Genomic DNA, 22,442 nt, shown 5'->3' with positions numbered 1-22,442 from the left:
GAAATGAAAGGCACCCTCACATAAAGACCACGAGAGGCCCCTTTAAAATGGCAACCAGGAAGAGTGCCCTAATGAGACTACATAAAGATTGTAAGCACAACAAATGTGTAGCATGTCACGAAACGGATGACGTAGTGCACAAAAACAGGGCCCACTTTTGGAAGGTGAGCATCACTTTCGTTAACAAAAAGTTTGAGAGTGCATCTTTAACTTAAAGTATAACAAAAACAATGAGCACACGAACGGTTTGTGTGAATGCATCTAAATCCACCTTACTGTAATCATTTAGTACTGTATGGGTAACGGGTTGAGTAATGATGGTTCAGTATGACAAATTCTGGGTTGTTGAAACACATTTCATTCATTATCATATGATCTCAATAGACATTTTGTGAGGTGTGGGGATGCTGCTTGTTTTACTGTTGTAGTTATAGTGCATCTCCACAGAGTGTGTTTGTTTGTTTGTATCTCTTTGAGCCCACAATGGGGCTTCTCTTTCCAGATTCAATTTGGAGGTCCAGCTGTGTGTAGTCTCACCTTCTTCTTGTAGGTCTGCTCTGCCTCCCATCCCTGTCCTTGTACTGTGGAGTGTCTCTCAGTCACAGCCACCTTTACCACTACCTGCTTCTTATTGATCCTGTTCCTCCAGTCCTCTTCACCACTCTTCTTCAGCAGGGCCAGCCTGACAGAGACAGGACACATAGGTACATGAAATCTTAAGCTAAAAAGTACATTTTGCATGAACTACATCATCATGCACTGACTTTTATACACAACAAGTCCGTTTGGTGGAAACATACCGCTGGTGGAAAAATGCGCATATTTTCTTTTTGCGGATTTTAGAATATTCGCATGAAAATCTGTCGCCAGTTGCATGGAAACCGAGCTACTAACAGTCTGACAGGGCCAAAATGAGAGCAGTACTGTAGAACAGTAGCTAAATCTACTGAAACAGCTTTTAATCTCTAAGGCTACATCCCAAATGGCACCCTATTCCCTTTATAGTTCACTACGTTTTTGGGGGTAGGGGGGTGGCAGAGTGGGATTTGGGATGCAGTCAGGTCATAAGTAGTGCAATATATAGGGACACGGGTGCCATTTGGGACACTGGGACACAACCTAAGGATGTCTACAGACCGCAGCCTGCTCTCCGTCTCCTACTTCTCCTCTCTCCAGGAACAAAGAGGGAAAATGCACAGTGGCCAGAAATAAATCACTTTCACCTCAAAGAGAGGCAGAAACTTAGATCCCACAAGGACACAGAGGGACTCTGAGGGTGCCCCAAATGGAAGCCTATTCCCTATATAGTGCCCTACTTTTCACAAGAGCCTTATGAAAGTAGTGCACTATGTAGGGAATAGACTACCATTTGGGACGCAAACAGAGGCTCATTCACCACCGCCTCATTCTGTCTCATATTCTTTACATTGTCACGTTTTTTTTACAGAGACAACAACGCAAATCAAGGTGAAATCTTTGGCAAGCCGCTATGTCGCCTGAATAATACCTGCATCTTTCACAACAGAGAGCCCATTCAGACAATTACAAAATTCCGGTAACTTTCCCATAAATATAGAAATGATGGTTGGAAGATTCCCGGCATCAGAAGGGAATAAGCAGGACATTTTCTGGAAACGTATGTACAGTACAACACCCTGCCATGTAACCACCCCCATTTGAACTACAGTTGGAATTGTTACCCAATCACAGAAACCCAGGCACAGACTAACCTTTCTTTGATGGACATCTGTTTGGAGGACATCTCTGAGAGTTCTGTTTCGCTGGGGGAGAGGAGGTCGGAGACACTGTGTCCTGTGATGTCGTCACTGTAGTCCAGAGGCAGGGACTGAGACTTGACCAGCGGCTGAGGGAAGGACGTGGGCTTGGGCAGAGTCTGGGGGGCGGTCTGGGGAGGAGGAGGCTGGGATAAGGACTGGGGTCTGGGTTGAGTGTGAGGGGTTAGCTGAGAGTAAGTCTTGGGTAGTGGCTGGGTGAAGCTCCTGTCCCTTTCCTGGGGCTTGGGCTGGGATTGGGCTGGAGGTTCCTGGGTGAAGTGCTGGTGAGGTTTGGAGTATGGCTGGGGCTCAGTTTGTGGGGGAGACTGGGTGAAAGACTGGATCTGCTGCTGTTTCTGCTGGTTACTGGAGGTGTGAGAGACACTCCTGGGCGCTGCCGCTGTTGTCACAGTTCTCAATGACACACTGGTGTGCTCGGTGTCTGTAGACATATAGACAGCCACAAACACGCACACATGCACACAGAAATTGCATTGTAATAAATCCACAGTGTAATCAATACTCACACGGGGGGAGAAGCAGACCTCAATAGCAGCCCCTCGTAGCACACATGCACGCATACGCACGTGCGCACACCGCGTACAGACACACATTGGCGACTGCCAAGATTTTGCATACAGTCGTCATGATCAGTGTTTTCAGTTCACATGGTCTCTAATGCTACGCCGTTGTCTATAATGTCCGTGCTCATTAATGCACAGACAATTGCTCTCTGTTCCTTTTAGGGTTCCTTCCAATTGTTCTCTACGAGTGTTCTCTCTCGCACGCTTTAATAAAAGACGGCCCTGCATCCTCTGGACACAATGTATGCTGACAGTCATCCAGACACACGGACGGATGGGTCAGCCGTGTTACACTGTCTATCTGCACTGTCTGTCTACCCTACCGGCACGGCGGAGCACAATGCCAATGCGTAAACCAAAGCCTGCAACACTGACGTCCATCCATGACATCCACAAAAAACATATCCACACCTCAATCATACTTTGATTTCCATCTGGAATCACAATTACAGACAACCTGTCAGTAAGAGTGGTCCTACATTTGCAGACAAAGGGAGCCACGGGGACAAATGTATGTAGAAATATGCTAATTCGATTCAGCTGAAGCTGTGTCTCTAGTCTTCCTGTCTGTCAGATTGTGTCCGTGATGTGATGAGCACAGACACATTAGGCGTTAAGACAAATCAAACCGCCGACGGAGGCAGTGTGTAGCCAATGGAAAGAGGCATGCAATTAACATACTGCATAATCCATGAGACAATAAGATATTTCCCTTGTCCTCTCTGTCTCTGGTCTGCATCCCAAATGGTGCCATATGCCCTATATAGTGCACTCTTCTGAATTGAAAAAAACGTCTTGAGTGCATCAACCGTCCGTATAATGAATGCATATAAATATTCCTCTAATCTACATGCATGTTTGTTTAGCATTGGTCAAAGTAGTGTGCTACGTAGGGAATAGGATGCCTTTTGGGAGGTATACAATGGTCTGTGTTTCCTACCTGAGAGGAGTTCCCTGCTCCTGCTGCTCCGTGTGCTCTCTCTGTCTGCTGTGTGCTGCAGCTCTGTGTGTCTCTCTGAGCTGTGTGTCTCTCCCAGGTAGCTCCCGTGCTCTTTCCTCTCCAGGGTGATGCTGCTGCTACTGCCGTATTTATCTCTGTCTCTCTCTCTGTCTCTATGCTGCCTGGGCTCCACCAGCAACTCACCCCTCCCGTGCCTCAAAGAGGGAAGCTCGATGGACTCCCGCTGGCTACTGTTGGCGTGCCGCGGCTGGGGCTGGGGCTCTGGGGCTGGGGGCTGATAGCGCTGCTGTCTGCTGTCCCTGTCGGGGGAGTGGAGCCTTCCCTTACTGCTGCTGCCTCCAGCACCACTACTACCACAGCTCTCCCTCTCCTCTCTGCTGGCCCCTCCTCCCCACACATCCTCCTCCTCCTCTCTCTCTCTGTGGCCAGTGAAGGAGCGACTGGCTCCAGGAGCTCCGCTACTGTCTCCTCCTCTCTCTCCGGCTCCTCTACTGTGAGCCTGCTGCTGCGGTTGCTGCTCTGAAAGGGGAGGGCCAGGGGAGTACAGATCTGGTTCAGGGAAACTGGAGGAGTCACCACCCTTGGTCAGGCTGAAGTACCTGAGAGAGAAAGGTGGGGGGGGGGGGGGACAGAGAGAGCGAGAGAGAGAGAGAAACAGTCAGACAGACAGACAGACAGACAGACACAGACAGACGTAGAGACAGAGAGAGAATGAGAGAGACAGACAGACACAGACAGACAGACAATTCATGGTTTCAATACCAGTGAAGGCTGAATTATTTGACACCATTTTCAAATGTCATAACATGAGGAAACACACACACACACCTCACCCCTCCCCTCTCCTGGGTGGTGGTGGTGGTGGTGGTGGTGGGGGGCGGGTTGTAGGGAACGGCAGTAGATTTTCCAAGGTGGACGTTGCTGCAGCTGGAAGTCGCCGTGGTTACCGTGGCGACCGAGACCTGGGAGGTGACGGCTGCCACGGAGCGGACCAAAGAGGCAGACAGTGGCTCCAGCTTGACCCCTCCTCCTCCGTTCTGCAGCTGCAGGAAGCGAGAGAAGGGATGGAGGCCGGGATGAATTAATGAATTAATGAATGAATGGACGGAGGAATTGAGGGGGACACGGAGGGATAAAGGGATGGAGGGATAAAGGGATGGGGAAAGGACAACATGCAGTCAGAACAGATACAGTAAGAGATGAAACCGATCAAGCAGAGCAGCTCTTCACATTTGGTCATACAAAAACACTATCGCCAAATCTAAACAAAACATGCCTTAGACAAGGCAGGCCTGGGCAGTGGTGTAAAGTACTTAAGTAAAAATACTTTAAAGTACTACTTAAGTAGTTTTTGGGGGTATCTGGTTTGGGGTATCTGGTTTGCTTAATATAAGGAATTTGAAATGATGTATACTTTTACTTTTGATACTTAAGTATATTTTAAACCAAATACTTCTAGACTTTTACTCAAGTAGAATTTTACTGAGTGACTTTTACTTTTACTTGAGTCATTTTCTATCAAGGCATCTTTACTTTTACTCAAGTATGACAATTGGGTACTTTTTCCATCACTGGGCCTGGGCCATGAGGTAATTCAGAAAACAACATATACCTGTCATACAAATAATATCCCAATTCACAAGTCATTGCCTCTGACCATATCCCATTTACCCCATTCATAATAAATGACCAATGGAAAGCACTGTAAGAGGTCATTTTCTTTAGGAGTGCATAATCATAGTATTAAAATGTTATGCATTATAATTCATCCTGCTTTTTAGGAGTGATTCTCTTCTGTGATGTTCACCTGAAAGTGAGCACTTACCCTTTACCATTCTTAAAATGACCTTCACCTTCAGTGCAACCTTAGAACCAAGCAGCATGCATGAACACAACTTCCCTACCATCTTTGATGATGGGTTGAAATGTGATGTCCTCTATCGACTTAATCAACATTAATTAAACCTATAACATTCCAGCCAAATCTGTATGTATTCACCTTTACTGTACACTCTTACTGTACACTCAAGACAAGACAGCATTTGCACAAGAACCAACCTTGCATGCATCTGAGTCTAATACATTCCTAGAAATATTATTACTAAAGTGTTCATGCATACTTATTCAGCCATTGGATAAGCATTTTAGAAGAGCAGAACTCTCTTGCTAACACGATACTAAAGCATCTCGTGGCAGAATATCGTTGTATTCACTAAACACTACGGCGCTTCCATGCCAAAGTTTTCTGCAAGCCAGCACAACGTAGCAGCATAATGTGACGACATACCGTAGTCCTTCATGACTATATGAATGACGCACGATGCGGTCACGTCATATTTTCAAAGTGAACGCCTTCATGAAAATCATGGACTCTATGAGGGCTGAGCATTCCAACATCTTCATGAACATAGCCGTAACACCAAGCCATACTGTTAACGGGCATCAAGGCTTGCCAAACGAACGCATACAAGCTTTTAGAATGCTATGAGCAAGGCACTACCAGTCAGCAGCAATGTTTAGGCAGGTTGCTAGGCAGGCTCCTACTTGTTCTCTCTTAGTCAACGGAGGAGGAGGAGGAAGAGAGGTAACCATAGGATCTATCTCCTGTACGGACACAGCATTACTTCACTTACAGGGTTGTTTTATACTAGTTCGCATGAATGTTTCAGTTCAATACTGCTTTTCTTGAATATTTTCTTGAGACTTGGATCACTTACTAATTGCGTGGTTGTGTAAGTTCTTTAGTGTTTACACAGAATGATCAACCTGTAGTTGTATCAGGGCAACGAGAAACTAGTTTGTGCATAACGACATACTCTCAGGAATTCCAAAAATATGGATAATCTCCATTGGTGGTGTTTTAGTCCAGGACGAGGCTTAATTTGGGTCAGGGAAACTGGCCCTCGGTGTAAGGCTTGACACTTAGAGGCTACAGTTTTGAAGAGCAAGAGAAAGGAAGCCCATCATGTTTTGGTCCCGATTCTCCACCGTTATCCCTAGGTGTGCACTTGCACACTATCTCGCATGGATTTAACAATGGTGGAACCTCCATCCAGCCACTGCTTAAATCAATCCTATGCTTTAAAATCCATGTGCACACTTCTGGACAAGATTGGATAAGTGAAACATGTCCATTGTCTATCTGAGTTCAGAGAGGGGCAGGACTCTATACCTGATCCACCTCTCCCTGGGTAATAGGCTGGGTCTGGAAGCGGCTGTTGGCTCTGCGCTGGCGGGTGTCGCCCCTGGAGGCCCCGGCCCCCTCTGCAGCAGGCTTTGAGGGCTGCTGGGACAGCTGGTTGAACAGGGCCATCTTCTCTGCAAGGCTGTGAGGGGAAAGGTAACATACTGTATGTCAGTGTGTGGTCTGTCACTAGGGTCTATGTCCCCATCACTTCCATTGAATGTTAGCTAGCGGTAAGTAAAGTTAGCTGAAGTTTTTAGTGGCTATTTAAAGAAACATGGATTACAGTTTCTCCTGGCCCATAGACTTCTTTCAGGGTGAGGACCCATCTCAAATCAAGTTGTAAAATTTAAGACATGTTGCCATGAGTTCAAAGACAATTAAAACCAAGCTTCAATTGCAACTTATGAAGTGAATGCTGGCTTTTTGCCATTTCTTTCAATGTGATCTATTTTTGCTTCCAAACACCCTTTAATGTGTTTACATAAGAGGATAAGAGTTGAGCACATTCTCTCTTTTTACCTGAGAGTTGAAAGGTCGGGCTCATCTGGACCCAGGTCAACCATTATCTCCTCAGGCCCAGGCCCTGCTCCATCTCCTTTAGGCTGGGCCTCCCTCTCCCTTTCTTTCTCCCCATCCTGCTCTCCAATGCTCCGCACCATAGAGCTGTGCTGCGATGCCTCCTGCAGGCTGGGAGGAGGAAGCACACACACACACACACACACACACACACACACACACACACACACACACACACACACACACACACACACACACACACACACACACACACACACAGGGGATGAGTGCAGATTGTGCTGCTATGGGTTAACAGCTGTAGGGCCATATGTAACACTGTATTATAATGTACCATACTGTACAATTGCCGGACAATATCTAGCAAGGCCATGTCAACATGCTAGATGATCAATTAGGTAATCAAAACACATTCTGTGAAGTAGCAATACTACATTGTTAATAGTCAGACAAGTCTGAAGTTTGCATTGAGCTCAACCACATGAACGCAATAATACTTAAACCCTGGTGATACTTGTGATCAAACTAACTACTCATCTCCATAAAGCATGTACAGTAAGTATCCTGTGAACAGCATCACGTTAAATAATTGATATTCCTGATCAGAACATGATACCGAAACGCTGCATCCCGATTCTCCACCCTTCTCTCAAAGAGTGCAATTATACACTCCCTGTCATGGATTTAAAAGCAGAGGAGAGTAGAGCACTCAGGATGGTGGATAAGGGTAGTAAGCATTGGCAAGTGCATACTTTTAGAGAAGGGTGGAGAATCAGGATGTAGCCATTGGGCGGCAACAGGAGTTATAAGTAGAGATAATCATGGTGCTCATGCAGTCGGCCATCTGTACTAGAGGATATGGACGGTTGGTTCTCTCAGCATGTTAAGTTTAACCTCAGTCGGAAAACAAACCCCGTGCTACACGCTCGCCCTACATGTGAACCTGACACACTGAGCTTTAACTGGCTTTACCTTTGACCTTTTCTCCCTCAGTCATAGCTTTAGAAGACGTGTGACACATTTCAACATAGGAACTTAAAGGGATAGTTCTCACCCGCATTACAAAATGACATGGCTAGGTAAACAAAACCAAAATTATACCCAAAACCAAAGACAGCATGGATTGCTGTCTTATCTTGTCCACGGACTGTTTACAAGGAATCCCAGTATGTCATTTTGTAATTTAGGTGAACTATCCCTTAAAGAGTACAAACAACACTGAAAGCAGTAGGGGAGAGTGGGGTACGTTGAGCCACCCTTTCTTTCTAGGAAACCATACACAAAACGAATCATGTGACCAAATATTTTGGAAGAGGTCATCATTTCATTGTTTACACTAGATAGCCCAAACACAAAGTCATAATTGGCTATTGTAAAAAGTCATGAAAACAATAATGTGCTTTTTGGTCGTAATTTAAAGTTAGCGTTAACCATAAGGTTATCAGTGCGGTTAAGGTGTGGGTTAGGTTTAAAATGAGATTTTAAGAGGACAAATTGTAGAAACAGGCAGGGTTTATGACTTCGTGACCATGTTAATTAGTGACAACCTCATTTCATGGAGTCTGTGAAGGAAGAAATCACATGGGAAAAGTATTTATTTAGATTTTTTTTAATGTAATTTGAATTAATTGTGTTATAGGTTTCATGATGCTTGTATCGAAACCAAAGTAGATCGTTGTAAGATTTGGGGTCTCTATAAGCTACAATATGAGGTCCTAAACCTAACATGAAAGTGCATCCTTGTAAGTGTGTGGGGTAATATAGTCAAAATGTTTGCCTTAGGGTAAATTGAGCCAATGGCCATGGGGTAAACTGAGCCAATAGCCACCATACTCCATACAAATTATGATTACATTTTGTCCGTTTTATGCATAATGGGGGGAATTCAGATCTGAGTTACGTGTGCGTCAATTAAACTTAATTCCCTTTTTATGCACCCTTCTCTCTACACGTACTCTGACCTTGAACTTAAGTATGGGCAAATGCATCTGTCAGCCAGGTATTCGTTTGCGGTGGAGATCACAGAAATGGAGGTATGTCTACAGATATGCTATATTTTGACCTTGACTTAATTCCCTCATAATTCCACCATGCGCAAGGAAACCTTGAATAAAGTCAAGCAACATGCCAGATCCAAGTGGAAAAACATGAACTTTCTTTTTTCCGATAGAACAATCTCCATGCATTGTAATTTATAAATTGATAAGAGCTAATCCGTTTGGATAAGTGGATTGTAAATGTAAATGACAATTGTTTTAGATCTAGTTTAGCTTATGATCGCTGGATGTAAATGTGAAAGCAGTCATATTTCAGCAAATGGAAAAGCATGTCAAATTTACAGGTATTTTGGCCTCTTTTCAAGTCTGGCCAGACTTTTCAGTTATTTTGAACCATTTCTCTCATATGAATATTAGCCACTATTGGTAGCCACCGTCAGTAATACCCACCTACATAACAACAGTCACTTGTGTGAAGTTTCCTTCAATTTGTAGCCTACATTTTGCATCATACCATTACATCGTTAGTTTACCTTTCTTTCCACTGTCACATCTGTGTGGTTGTTCCTGATGGTCGCTACAAATAGTGGATCAGATTAGGATAAAGTATTACAAGTTGTGCAATCATTTGGGACATGTAGCTTATTTGAATCATTATGGAACGCAGACCATACCTAGCAGTTTAAACCTGGAGCTTGGCGCACGTTTCACGACAATTGGACCTTTTGTCATCACAGTTCTGTGATTAGTGAAGATTAGGGTAGCCTTATAGGACTATTGCTCAAGCACTATTGTACACTTCTCACCTTCCAATATGTCATGGATTGAACAATTTTAATATGGCAACTTTCAGGATAAATTAAACCACTGTATTTTTTATTGACTAATATATTTTGTGTGCAAAGGCTGTCCAACTCTGTTTATGTATGATTCATAAATACTTCCTATACCCTAAATAATCTACAAGATCAGAATATTTTTTTATCTACCAATTGGTGCTGAAAAGGAGACGAATATGCAGGTATTTAGATGGCTTTCTTTCATTGATCCCTATTCTGAACATGTCCCTCGATAAACAGTATATTCTACTGAGTCTGTCGAGAATTTTTTTTTAAATTAAAGGTACACCATATTTAAAGGGAAGGCTTTACATAAATGTACTGAAAACCCTATTGAATAAAAACTCCACAAGAAAATCTGTTGGCTAGCAAGTCGGAGGGTTTTCAGCAGTTTAATTTAATTTATTTAGTGTGCGCAAGGGAGCCACTCCTGCAAAACCCATTACGCACATGCATACGGTAAGTCTGAATACCAACTACTAAGAAGTGCTTAAATCAAAACGTGTAAAAAAAAATAATACATTTCCTAAGTCTGATTCGGGACCAGTATGCATAGTAATTTGCCGTGTGTCATGCATATGAACTCAGGATAGCCGTTTGTATTGTTACAGAGCAGACATCATCATGCCCCGTGTATACAAATGTAAAACAGGCAGGGGTCTAGCTCCCCTTGAGGTTCTTGAGAAAGCAGCCAAGGAAGTTTTGGATGAAAAAATAGACTGAATGACACTGAATAGTTACAATGACAAAAAAAAAGAAAACAAACATGTACCTGTACGAATGAGAGGCTTTGATAGAGTATCAGAGACATACAAGGTCTTATCTGACGACACGAATTCTGAGCTTGCTAATCAAGAATTTTGCGAACCAGTTGCATGGACCTCAAATGCAGAGAACTTGCCTACAAATTGTCACTTCGAAACAGCATCCATGTCCCAGACAACTGGTCAATAAATGGAAGGGTAAGTAATATTGAACAGAGAAATCTATATCTGAATATAGCATACATATTATTTAAGATATATAATATACCAAACCCCCATTCCATGAAAACTTTGTCCTAACCAGAACCATCACCCACTTACCCCAAGGTGGCTCAACATACCCTGTCCCTATGCTCAACTTACCCCATACCAGGGGGTCACTTCTTTTCAAATAAAAATGGTTATGTTTACATGAATTCTGATTATTTTCAGGGATACACAACATCCTGAAATATATGTAGTTATTTGTTAGAGAGAATACTATATTTCCCTGGATGTAGTGATGCTGAATGTAAAAAAGGGCTCAACTTACCCCACTCTCCCCTAATGCTTGCAGAGTTGAAATGTACTAAAGAATCTATTGTGTTAAAACAAGTTTATTCCCCCTATAAGGTTCAACGTCACACAGCTATTCCGAGAAAACAAGCAAGCAGCATGTGAGTGGGCACTATGAACACTATAAACAGCAGAGGGCACTGTAGAGCAGATGTCTGCCTGCCTAGTACATTCCACCTGTAGCTCTAGACAACAACAACTACAGATTTTCTTTATTTTACCTTTATTTAACTAGGCAAGTCAGTTAAGAACAAATTCTTATTTTCAATGACGGCCTATGAACAGTGGGTTAACCATCAGATGAATTAATGAAGTTGCAAAATGATGGTAACTTTCCCCAAATTCCCATGTTTTCCAGAAATCCCAGTTGGAAGATTCCTTGAAACACAGGGAATAAGAAGGACATCCGGAATCATCCAACTAGGATTTCAGAAATGTACTGCAATTTTTTGAAACACTATGAATTAATCAATAATAACGTCATATCCATGCATTGCCACTCAAGAAAATGTAAAGCTAAATGGAAGATGAAAAACATCAGTCTTGCATGGAGTAAGAGAAGAGAAGAGAGGAGGCATGCCAGGTTTAATTGTATATCAATTAGGTAAACCCATGGTAAGCCCATGTCTTGAGCTCACACAGAGACACACACACACACACACACACCTGTAACTGGTCATGGTGGTGCTGACTACAGTGGGGCTGGGGATACGTGCTACTGTGGTGTGGACCGTCACCGATTGTGAGGACAGAGCAGAGACACTTTATATGTGCAGAAAAGTGTCCCACATAGACAGGGACAGTTACATAGGGAAAGGAGTCACAGAGAGATAGAGAGAGAGAGTGAGAAAGAGAGAGAGAGATAACGAGAGAGAGAAAGCGAGAGAAGTCACAAAGCAGTAGACAAGAGAATCAGAGAAGAAAAAGAAGTAGACGGGGAAAAGAGTCAAACAAGAACATCACAAAAAGAGAGATTGGAAAGAGTATCTTTATATTGACCAAGTGTTGTAATTTTTTTTACCCTTCCATTGTAAACAAAATGACGGCAAGAGGCAGCACTTAGTAATGATCAGAGAGTGACAGACGTACGTGTGAGCGATGTCCACTTCCTCATTGGTGATAGGCTGTGTGCGCGCACGGTCCTGGACTCGTCTCAGGCGCCTCTCCACGGCAGGGTTACGGGACCGCGGTTTGGGGATGCTATCTGTGGTCTTCTCCAGCTCCTGTGGAGGGGAACGAAGAGAAACATGCTTATAGTAAATCTCTGCTCATCAACAACATGCATCAAACCATGGGAATATACTATTTGCGACGGTTTCCCGACATAGATTAAGCTCAGTCCTAGACTGAAAGCATGCTCAATGAAGAATATCAATTGAACTCTTTTTAGTTCAGGACTAGGCTTAATCTGTGTCTGGGAAACCGGCCCTCAATGTAAACAACTACACACAAGGCAGATACTGTACCCTAAATAGTGACCTCTTAGCAGCCACACTCATCTTAGCTCTCTCATCAAGCTTCTCTTCATCAGCTGCAAAAGGTAAGGGCAAACAATTGTCAGTCCACAACACATCCACAATACTAAGGTAAACCCACTGAGGAGTGCAATTAATGGGTTGAATTTAATTAATTTCAGAAATTACGAATTGACCCCAACCCTGGTGTGAATGTATTTCCTTGACCTCAAACACATGTTACCTAAAATCACCCTGCCTGACACAGTAAATTAATCTAGAGGAGGTTTATTTTTTGTTCAACACCTTTCTAATCTTTGTTAACCTCAACAAATCCCTCAGACACATCCATCCATTGTGTTGTCAGATGGTGAGCATTCTGGCTAATGAATAGTAATTCAATTAAGAGTGGTGTTGGTAACTAAATAAAGCAAATAATCTCCACTGTTACTTGCCTTCTGGGTTCTGTAGCTCGGTTGGACTCAGACGAGACCTGAGGGAGAAAACAAACAACAAAACAAACAAGACATTGATCCAAATAGACTCAAGAATGGTCTTTTGCTATACGGCACAAGAGACACATTTATTGAGAGCATAAAATCCCCATGGTCTGCACCATGTATCCCACAAACTCCAGGAGAAAAAAGAAAAGCCACTCTCCACAGTACACCCACTGGTGATCTTAGCAAATGTATTCTGTGTACCTTTTCTGAGAGACCTGTCCCCGAGGGCCTTCAATACCTATCAGACTCTGCAGAGGTTATGGACTGTCCTAAACCTCTCATCTATCAGACTCCAGCTGCTCTGCAGAGGTTATGGGCAGAGTCCTAAACCTCTCACCTATCAGACTCCAGCCGCTCTGCAGTGGTTATAGGCTGCGTCCTAAATCTCTCAGAGGACTTGCGGATGTCTCCAGGGGTGATGTAGCGCCGCGGCCTCCGCGCTGTGCCACGCTCCCGATCAGCGCTCCCAGCAGCCGGATCTACTTCCATGGCAGTAAGCTCTACTTTAGTTGGCTCTCTTTGTAGGGTCACATGTTGGGATGGAGAGAGTGATGAAGGCAACAGAAAAGGAGGATAATAGTGAGAGAACGAACGGCAAGGTCAGTTTTCTTCCACAGCAATCCAGACATCCAGGTTAGAGGTGGTGAAGTCACGCACAAGACGATCACACCGCAAAAATTAACTGTCCCCAAAATGAGGGATTTGTCACCAACCCAATTGTGTCTGAACCCACACACAGCCCAACATGCAGAAACAAACCCCTCAACTTTGCCTAACAGGCTGACAATAACAGAATATGTCCAAGCAGCTGGCTAAACAAATAATACAAACCCATACTGGCTTAGAAGATCTCTTGATATCACGTTTGATTATGCAATATACTGCACTCAAAAAACACACAAGCACAAACATCTCAAGCCTCATATTAGGATGAGAGTCTATATTAGTGTTAGGCAAAGCAAACTGATTAAAGAGTCAGTAAACATGCTGTTCCACCTACAGCTCCGGCTTCCTGTTGGCGTTCTCCAGATATGAGTGTCGGAGCTGGGCCACAGAGACCCTGGTATCCAAGGTCCCCACCTCCCCATTGGGCAGTACCCCCACTGCCACCCCTCCCTCCCTGGCCAGGTGGGCTGCCATGGTAGCCTCTCTGCTGGCGGCTGCCCTCTCCACGCTCCTATAGGCAGCTGAGCGCTGACTTACGCCGATGTCGGACATGGAGCGCGTGCGGACCTTGAGCTTGGGGGGCCCAGCCTGCCCGGCTGGCTCCATGCTCCTGTGTCTGGCCTGAGGGAGGTAGGCACCCCTCTGGAGGTAGACGGCCGAGTCACCCTGCTGCTGGTCCTGCAGGCCGTGTTGACCCTGGAGGTCCTGCTGACTCTGGGGCTGCGGATGCTGCTGGAGTTGCTGGTACTGGTGGAGAGGCTCAGGAGCCTGTTGCTGCTGGCTGGGCTGGGAGTGGGAGGTCTCCATGCAACTGGATGGACCTGTCTCCTTTGTGTCCTGGCTGTGGCTGGACCAGTGCTGCTGCTGCTCCCTGGGCCTAGTCTCCCACTCCTCCGAGTCCGCCCGACTCGTTCTCCTCCCCCTGGACCTATAGCTCTCATACTCCATGGCGGTTGAGGTGGTGGAGTCGTCCTGGCGGCTGACTGGCCCCAGGTGGGGCTCCCCTCTCTGGGGGTCGTCCACACTCTTCTCCCTGCGGCGGATCTCTGAGGGCAGCACGGCCTTCCGGCTCTTCAGCAGCCCCTCGGTGTGGACCTCCTCTCTCAGTGCCTGCCTGCCCTCCCTGTGGGTCTCCCTCTGGGTCGTGTAGATGTGGTCAGTGCTCACCCTCCTCCTTGGAGTATCCACCTCCACCACAGGGGCTCCAGGGAGCTTGGTGGCCACAGGGGCCGGCATGGCTAGGTAAGGCTGAGGGTCCATATGGGTCCCCTGGTGACTCCCCTGATGGTCACCCTGGTGGCCCATGGCAGGGCCTGATGTGTGGGTGCGTGGTGCTGGGGCGTGGGGGTATGGGACGTGGGCGAAGGCAGGTTGGGAGGGCTGAGAGGAGGGGCCAGTCCTTTTGTAGGTGGCAGGGTCAGAGCTGTGGCCACGTTGGGGCATGTAGTGAGCTGTGGTGGTGTGAGCACGATCACGGTGTCTCTTCACTGGGGGCTCTGGAGCTGGACCCCGCTCTGCAGGGGCCCTTTGGACACCGCTCTCATCTTTCGATAATCTCTCTCTTACTCTGATTCTTAAAGGGGGAAGAACCGATTAACGAACCATAGCACTAATTTTGAAGACAATCAATGAGACACCCAAATAAACTACCACAGTGCCCTTGTCAAATTGGTGACGTAGTGATTTGAAATATGTGTCATTAAAACTGTGTCCAAAATATAGTGTCATGGTCAAAAGTAGTGCACTATTTTGGGAATAGGGTGCTATTTGGGATGCATAATGAAATTCCACACCAAGTCGACTATAAATGTCAAGTCAAGTGATTATTAATTAAAGAATGCCATTAATCTAGGGACAACAAACAGGGATATATAAAGACTGCAGCACATGCAGTCACATTTATTTATATAAAAAATGTATGTATGAAGAAACATCTGACTGACAGAATGGTTAAGTTCAAGTAGCGACATCATTCTTGGGTGGCAGGTAGCCTAGCGGCTAAGGTCGCTGGTTCAAATCCCTGAGCTGAATACGTGAAAAATCTGTTGATGTGCCCTTGGGCAAGGCACTTAACCCTAATTGCTTCTGTAAGTCACTCTGGACAAAAGTGTCTCCTCATATGTAAATGTATGTTCCATGTTGTGGTTCAAGACTAATCCTTGCTATATCATCTCTAGCTGACTCAAATTTCTCTATGCCAAAATGTGAGCGAGCCTAAACTATTTTTATCTATGACCCCTTGCTCTTAGCAGCAAAAGGTCACGTTGGGTTGCGTCCCAAATGGCAGGGCTCTGGTCAAAAGTAATGCACCAAATAGACAATACGGTGCCATTTATGACACAGCCCACGCTAATCTCCTTGTACACCACTAAGCCACCCCTAATTGACGGGCTGACGCTTCATTTGACATGGCATGGAAGGAGTTTAAATAGTATACACGCTCCATAGAGACAACAGGACATCTCCATTGTGATCTAATACTTATTGTTACTAGGCAGACAAGGTCACACGTAGCCTGAGTGCCAATCTGTTTGTGCTACCATGCCAAGTCCTTGTCACTCATGTTGGGCTATGACAATGACAGCAATGGAGTTGGCAAAAGCACAAACAGATCTGGGATCAGGCTAGGCCACACAGGCTGCACTGCAGATCCTATCTTGGTTGGAGTGATTGCCACTTATATACCTGTTGGAAAGCTAAACATAGCTAGAACCTCTTCGTAAATTAACTGCTGTGTCTGTCAAACAGAGAGGCTATGAAATGAACCAGATAGCATTGTGTGCTAATAAATACAAGGGAACAGCCAAGCTTTACAATCCACCCCAGGTGTGTGTCCAAAATGCCACCCTATTCCCTATATAGTCCACTACTTTTGACCAGGGCTCATATAGGGCTCCGGTCAAAATGTGTGCATTACAGTATCTAGGGAATAGGACACCATTTGGAACACAACCCAGACAGGTTTCTACTGGGTTGGTGCAGGGCCTCAGTGGGCTGTGCTCGGTAGACCCACACTCACCTGTCCATACTCCTCAAAGTAAGGCTGGCCTGGCCACGGGCCCAGCACCTCTCACACTACAGCCCTGCCTTCAGCTGGCCAGTCATGCAGAGTATCTGGGCCAAACTCCGCTCCAAAAATATACCCCACTAGCCTAGCTAACACTTTCCTCACCACAAGGTCTTAAGACCGGCCAAGCCTACACAACACTCTAGTCACTCTAGTGATATCCACTGTGTAGCCTACATGTCTAGACAGAAAGTTAAAAAGGCACTAATTGTAATCCTAAATAAAACATGATTTATCATAGAAAACGGGTTAGGAGAAATGCGCAATCTGATTAGCTGAAATGCCATTAGCAGCAATTCACAATTCCCCAATATCCAGCTGACTCGTCAACATGAATAATAAGGGTTTGTTTTCAGATTTACACAATCAGGTAATTTCACGGTAATTCTGACTGTATCTCAGTGAGTGGGCAACCTATATGAGTGCAGACATACTCACTCAGCTGGCATTTTCTGACTCAGTGGACACGGCCACAAAGGCTGAGTTAGACCGAGCATCTGACTAATGTTCACACGCCAACACCTACAGTACTCAGTACTCACTCACATACAGCCCAACACCTACAGTACTCAGTACTCACTCACACACAGCCCAACACCTACAGCACTCAGTACTCACTCACACACAGCCCAACACCTACAGTACTCAGTACTCACTCACACACAGCCCAACACCTACAGTACTCACTCACATACAGCCCAACACCTACAGTACTCAGTACTCACTCACACACAGCCCAACACCTACAGTACTCAGTACTCACTCACAAACAGCCCAACACCTACAGTACTCACTCACACACAGCCCAACACCTACAGTACTCACTCACACACAGCCCAACACCTACAGTACTCAGTACTCACTCACATACAGCCCAACACCTACAGTACTCAGTACTCACTCACACACAGCCCAACACCTACAGTACTCACTCACACACAGCCCAACACCTACAGTACTCAGTACTCACTCACACACAGCCCAACACCTACAGTACTCAGTACTCACTCACACACAGCCCAACACCTACAGTACTCACTCACACACAGCCCAACACCTACAGTACTCACTCACACACAGCCCAACACCTACAGTACTCACTCACATACAGCCCAACACCTACAATGCTCAGTACTCACTCACATACAGCCCAACACCTACAGTACTCAGTACTCACTCACACACAGCCCAACACCTACAGTACTCAGTACTCACTCACACACAGCCCAATACCTACAGTACTCAGTACTCACTCACACAGCCCAACACCTACAGTACTCAGTACTCACTCACACACAGCCCAACACCTACAGTACTCAGTACTCACTCACACACAGCCCAACACCTACAGTACTCAGTACTCACTCACACACAGCCCAACACCTACAGTACTCAGTACTCACTCACACACAACCCAACACCTACAGTGCTCAGTACTCACTCACTCACACACAGCCCAACACCTACAGTACTCAGTACTCACTCACACACAGCCCAACACCTACAGTGCTCAGTACTCACTCACATACAGCCCAACACCTACAGTACTCAGTACTCACTCACATACACCTACAGTACTCAGTACTCACTCACACACAGCCCAACTCCTCTGCCTATCAAACTCAGGGCACACATAGAATGTGTCCCAAATAGCACCCTATTCCCAATATAGTGCATTACGTTTGACCAGAGCCCTTTGGTCCTGGTCAAAAGTAGTACACTATATAGGGAATAGGGTGCCATTTTGGACACAGGTAGAATCTGCTTGAACTGTGTCACACTGTCATTATGAATTGAATATATGTAATTATTTGAGGGACATCACCCAAACCGAAAACAAAAGTCATCTATACTATTCCGGAACAGAACCGTTATTTTAAAAGCATGGGAACTGGTGAATAACTTTATTTTACATTCCAGGCATTTTTTGGGGGGTGCTACAAAAATCGCAACAAAACATTTATGCAAAGCTCTCACTCTGTCACTCAGAAACTTATTCCAGCAACTTCCTGCCAGGTGTAAATATTTGCCAGTGGGTGTGTGTGTGGGCTACAGAGTATTTGAGCGGAGCAGAGCTGGAGTGGAGCGAGGAGCAGAGCGTGCCCAATTTGACTGGAGCAAGATTCCCAAAGGCTGGAGCGTTGGCCTTCTCGCCCACCCAATTTCGTTCCAGTATCGCTCCAGTAGTGCTGACTTCACGAGCTCAGGGCATGCCCGGCCCAGCATGCATTTGTAGTCTACTTGTGTGCTGCTATAGCCCCTTGCTTTAGCTACTGTCATGGAGTTCGCTAAATATTTTCATAAAGAAATGGATAAAACACACAAGGTGACATACAAGGCTAAATCAAGGTGACTTACAAAGATGAGGACCAAGAGCAAGAGAGGGAGTGTTGTGATGTAATGTCCACAACTAAAGAATCATCACTTATCCCGAAAGCATGATGGTGTAACCTACTTATTATGTGCACATGCTAAAATAAAGCAACGAGGTGGGTGGCTAATTAAGTGTGTCATTGTAAGTATTTATAAACAAAAACACTGATCTCTTAAACATTTTGTTCATTTTTGTTCTATTATCTATATACAATAGGCCATAATTGACTTTGGCCCTATAGGTCTGGCATGTTCCCATGTTCAAGGAGCTTTCTGTTTTGATTGGGTTATTTTGCTTAAAAACCTTTAGGCCTACCTATTGAAAAATAAAAAAACAACTCTGCATCTCTGCCCAGCCTGGCAAGTGTCCAAAAGGATGTTTAGCATCCCAAATGGCTTTGCAAGTGTGGACAGGATATTCTCTGCTGCTGGCTGGCGTTGTGCCGAAAAGCTCCCGCCTGACAGAATTCCCCCCCTCCTACTTCGCGTGAACGCGCACGAACGCAATTCTTCATTGCTGCAACTTGCTTGCTAGTTGAGATTTATGATCACATTAGGCTGCGTTTCATTGAAATTTTTATGTCGGTTTGATAGTGGGGGAGGCACTAGTAATGTCTGCAGTTTTCGGTTTGGCTATTTGTTTCAAGTGTATTAGTCTATAAATAAATATCTTTCCCAAAATTCATCATCTCTCCCATGTCTTATTCGACTAGTAGTTGTTCTGAAGTGTTTATTGCTTGCCTACATTTATTGCTTGCCTTCTTCTATGTTTAATATAACACGCATACATTAATTATTCATTTCAGTTGCCTATCCTTGTATGACGTTTGTTCCATAGAAAGTATTTGACTCTGATGTGTGCCACAGTAAGTATTTGATTCTAGCCACAAAATTAAGGAAATTAGAAGGGGGGGAGTATTTCGGCAAGGCTATTTTCTTGCTTCCCTCCCTTCTATCTTGGGACTGCAAGGCCTGGCGCACTTCTGAATAATGTTTGGTGACCTATCATGTCCTCTGACGTGTGCCACAGGAAGTATTAGACTCTAGTCACAAAAATGTATACTCTGGGCGAAAAATCAAGTTCAAATATATAAGTCAACATGAGTGCATATCCGTAATCACAGTAAACAGTTATAATAGAAAAAATAAGAAAAAAATAAATAAATGTATAATAATATAATAAACAAAACTATGACTGAATGTGCCTCCATGAAGAATCCCCTCCCCAATAGGTCCCTTCGCCCTCAATAGGACACCCCCAGCACCTCCACCATCGCCATCAACCTCCCTCAACCACAAAACACAATAATGATAATAATAGTAGAAATTAAAATAAAAAATATATATACCAAGATATATATACACATACACATAAATATGTACAGTTCATATACATAAACATATTCACAGGACACTCAACTTATCTCTTATCTCTTTTCCTACATCAGATATGCAGGTGACATTTCCACCTGGATGACAGCACCTAATCAGCAAGACGGAGATGCTCTTCATCCGAGGGAATGCCTGCCCATTCTCAGATGTTAGATAATCCAAGATGATAACATGTAATTTACATTCCAGCCCTTGTCAGCTCCACATTTGACTACTTCAACCCACACCCTGCTGGAATCCCTGAATCCCCTCTGTTATTAATCTCTATTGTAATCAATAAAGTGTTTCAAAATGCTGTACTTTTATTAACATATATGTTCAGATCATTCCTGAGAGAGAAGGGGTGCAATATCTCCAGACGGGCGTGTGGTACCCTTCCTCACCCATGCCACACCCACACTCCAGGTGGGTGTGGTAATTCCTCACCCATGCCAACAAGATGTTACTTCTTGTGGGGTCTTTGCCTTGAAAGTAAGTATAAGAGTATAAGTAATGTACAATTAACCTACTGAAAGTATACTGACTACAAGGCAAAACAGAACTGTCAAATGATATTATAGCTGTGTCGTTGTATACAACCCTCTCCGGGTTGGGCATCTCCGGCGCGGCCCACGCTTGGATTGCGTCCTACCTGACAGGTCGCTCCTACCAGGTGGCGTGGCGAGAATCTGTCTCCGAAACCATGCGCTCTCACCACTGGTGTCCCCCAGGGCTCTGTTCTAGGCCCTCTCCTATTCTCGCTATACACCAAGTCACTTGGCTCTGTCATATCCTCACATGGTCTCTCCTATCATTGCTATGCAGACGACACACAATTAATCTTCTCCTTTCCCCCTTCTGATAACCAGGCGGCGAATCGCATCTCTGCATGTCTGTCAGACATATCAGTGTGGATGACGGATCACCACCTCAAGCTGAACCTCGGCAAGACGGAGCTGCTCTTCCTCCCGGGGAAGGACTGCCCGTTCCATGATCTCGCCATCACGGTTGACAACTCCCTTGTGTCCTCCTCCCAGAGTGCTAAGAACCTTGGCGTGATCCTGGACAACACCCTGTCGTTCTCCACTAACATCAAGGCGGTGACCCGATCCTGTAGGTTCATGCTCTACAACATTCGCAGAGTACGACCCTGCCTCACACAGGAAGCGGCGCAGGTCCTAATCCAGGCACTTGTCATCTCCCGTCTGGATTACTGCAACTCGCTGTTGGCTGGGCTCCCTGCCTGTGCCATTAAACCCCTACAACTCATCCAGAACGCCGCAGCCCGTCTGGTGTTCAACCTTCCCAAGTTCTCTCACGTCACCCCGCTCCTCCGCTCTCTCCACTGGCTTCCAGTTGAAGCTCGCATCCGCTACAAGACCATGGTGATTGCCTACGGAGCTGTGAAGGGAACGGCACCTCCATACCTTCAGGCTCTGATCAGGCCCTACACCCAAACAAGGGCACTGCGTTCATCCACCTCTGTCCTGCTGGCCCCCCTACCTCTGAGGAAGCACAGTTCCCGCTCAGCCCAGTCAAAACTGTTCGCTGCTCTGGCACCCCAATGGTGGAACAAGCTCCCTCACGACGCCAGGACAGCGGAGTCAATCACCACCTTCTGTAGACACCTGAAACCCCACCTCTTTAAGGAATACCTGGGATAGGATATAGTAATCCTTCTAACCCCCCCCCCCCCAAAAAAAAAAGATATAGATGTACTATTGTAAAGTGGTTGTTCCACTGGATATCATAAGGTGAATGCACCAATTTGTAAGTCGCTCTGGATAAGAGCGTCTGCTAAATGACTTAAAT

The 22,442-nt window shown here is 45.3% G+C and overlaps 1 protein-coding gene across 20 annotated transcripts in view; it reads right to left on the bottom strand.

The window, feature by feature from the left end:
* LOC106600477 (supervillin) overlaps positions 1-22,442 on the bottom strand; it is a 79,977-nt gene that overhangs the window by 18,558 nt on the left and 38,977 nt on the right. For 16 of the 20 annotated variants that reach the window (XM_014191839.2, XM_014191848.2, XM_045714865.1 and 13 more), the window contains 13 exons: positions 14,154-15,392; positions 13,491-13,670; positions 13,106-13,143; positions 12,663-12,727; positions 12,286-12,419; positions 11,863-11,958; positions 7,027-7,194; positions 6,493-6,646; positions 5,865-5,924; positions 4,149-4,363; positions 3,300-3,919; positions 1,731-2,217; positions 538-682 (listed from right to left, as the gene is read on the bottom strand). In XM_014191839.2, the coding sequence (XP_014047314.2) occupies positions 538-682; positions 1,731-2,217; positions 3,300-3,919; positions 4,149-4,363; positions 5,865-5,924; positions 6,493-6,646; positions 7,027-7,194; positions 11,863-11,958; positions 12,286-12,419; positions 12,663-12,727; positions 13,106-13,143; positions 13,491-13,670; positions 14,154-15,392 (3,601 nt within the window). The remainder of the gene's footprint in view (positions 1-537; positions 683-1,730; positions 2,218-3,299; positions 3,920-4,148; positions 4,364-5,864; positions 5,925-6,492; positions 6,647-7,026; positions 7,195-11,862; positions 11,959-12,285; positions 12,420-12,662; positions 12,728-13,105; positions 13,144-13,490; positions 13,671-14,153; positions 15,393-22,442) is intronic. The other 4 variants (XM_014191841.2, XM_014191846.2, XM_014191852.2 and 1 more) reach the window with 4 other exon arrangements.

The sequence above is a fragment of the Salmo salar genome, chromosome ssa03, assembly GCF_905237065.1.
Source record: "Salmo salar chromosome ssa03, Ssal_v3.1, whole genome shotgun sequence".
Classification (NCBI taxonomy): domain Eukaryota; kingdom Metazoa; phylum Chordata; class Actinopteri; order Salmoniformes; family Salmonidae; genus Salmo; species Salmo salar.
This window is presented reverse-complemented; position numbering and strand designations above follow the sequence as displayed.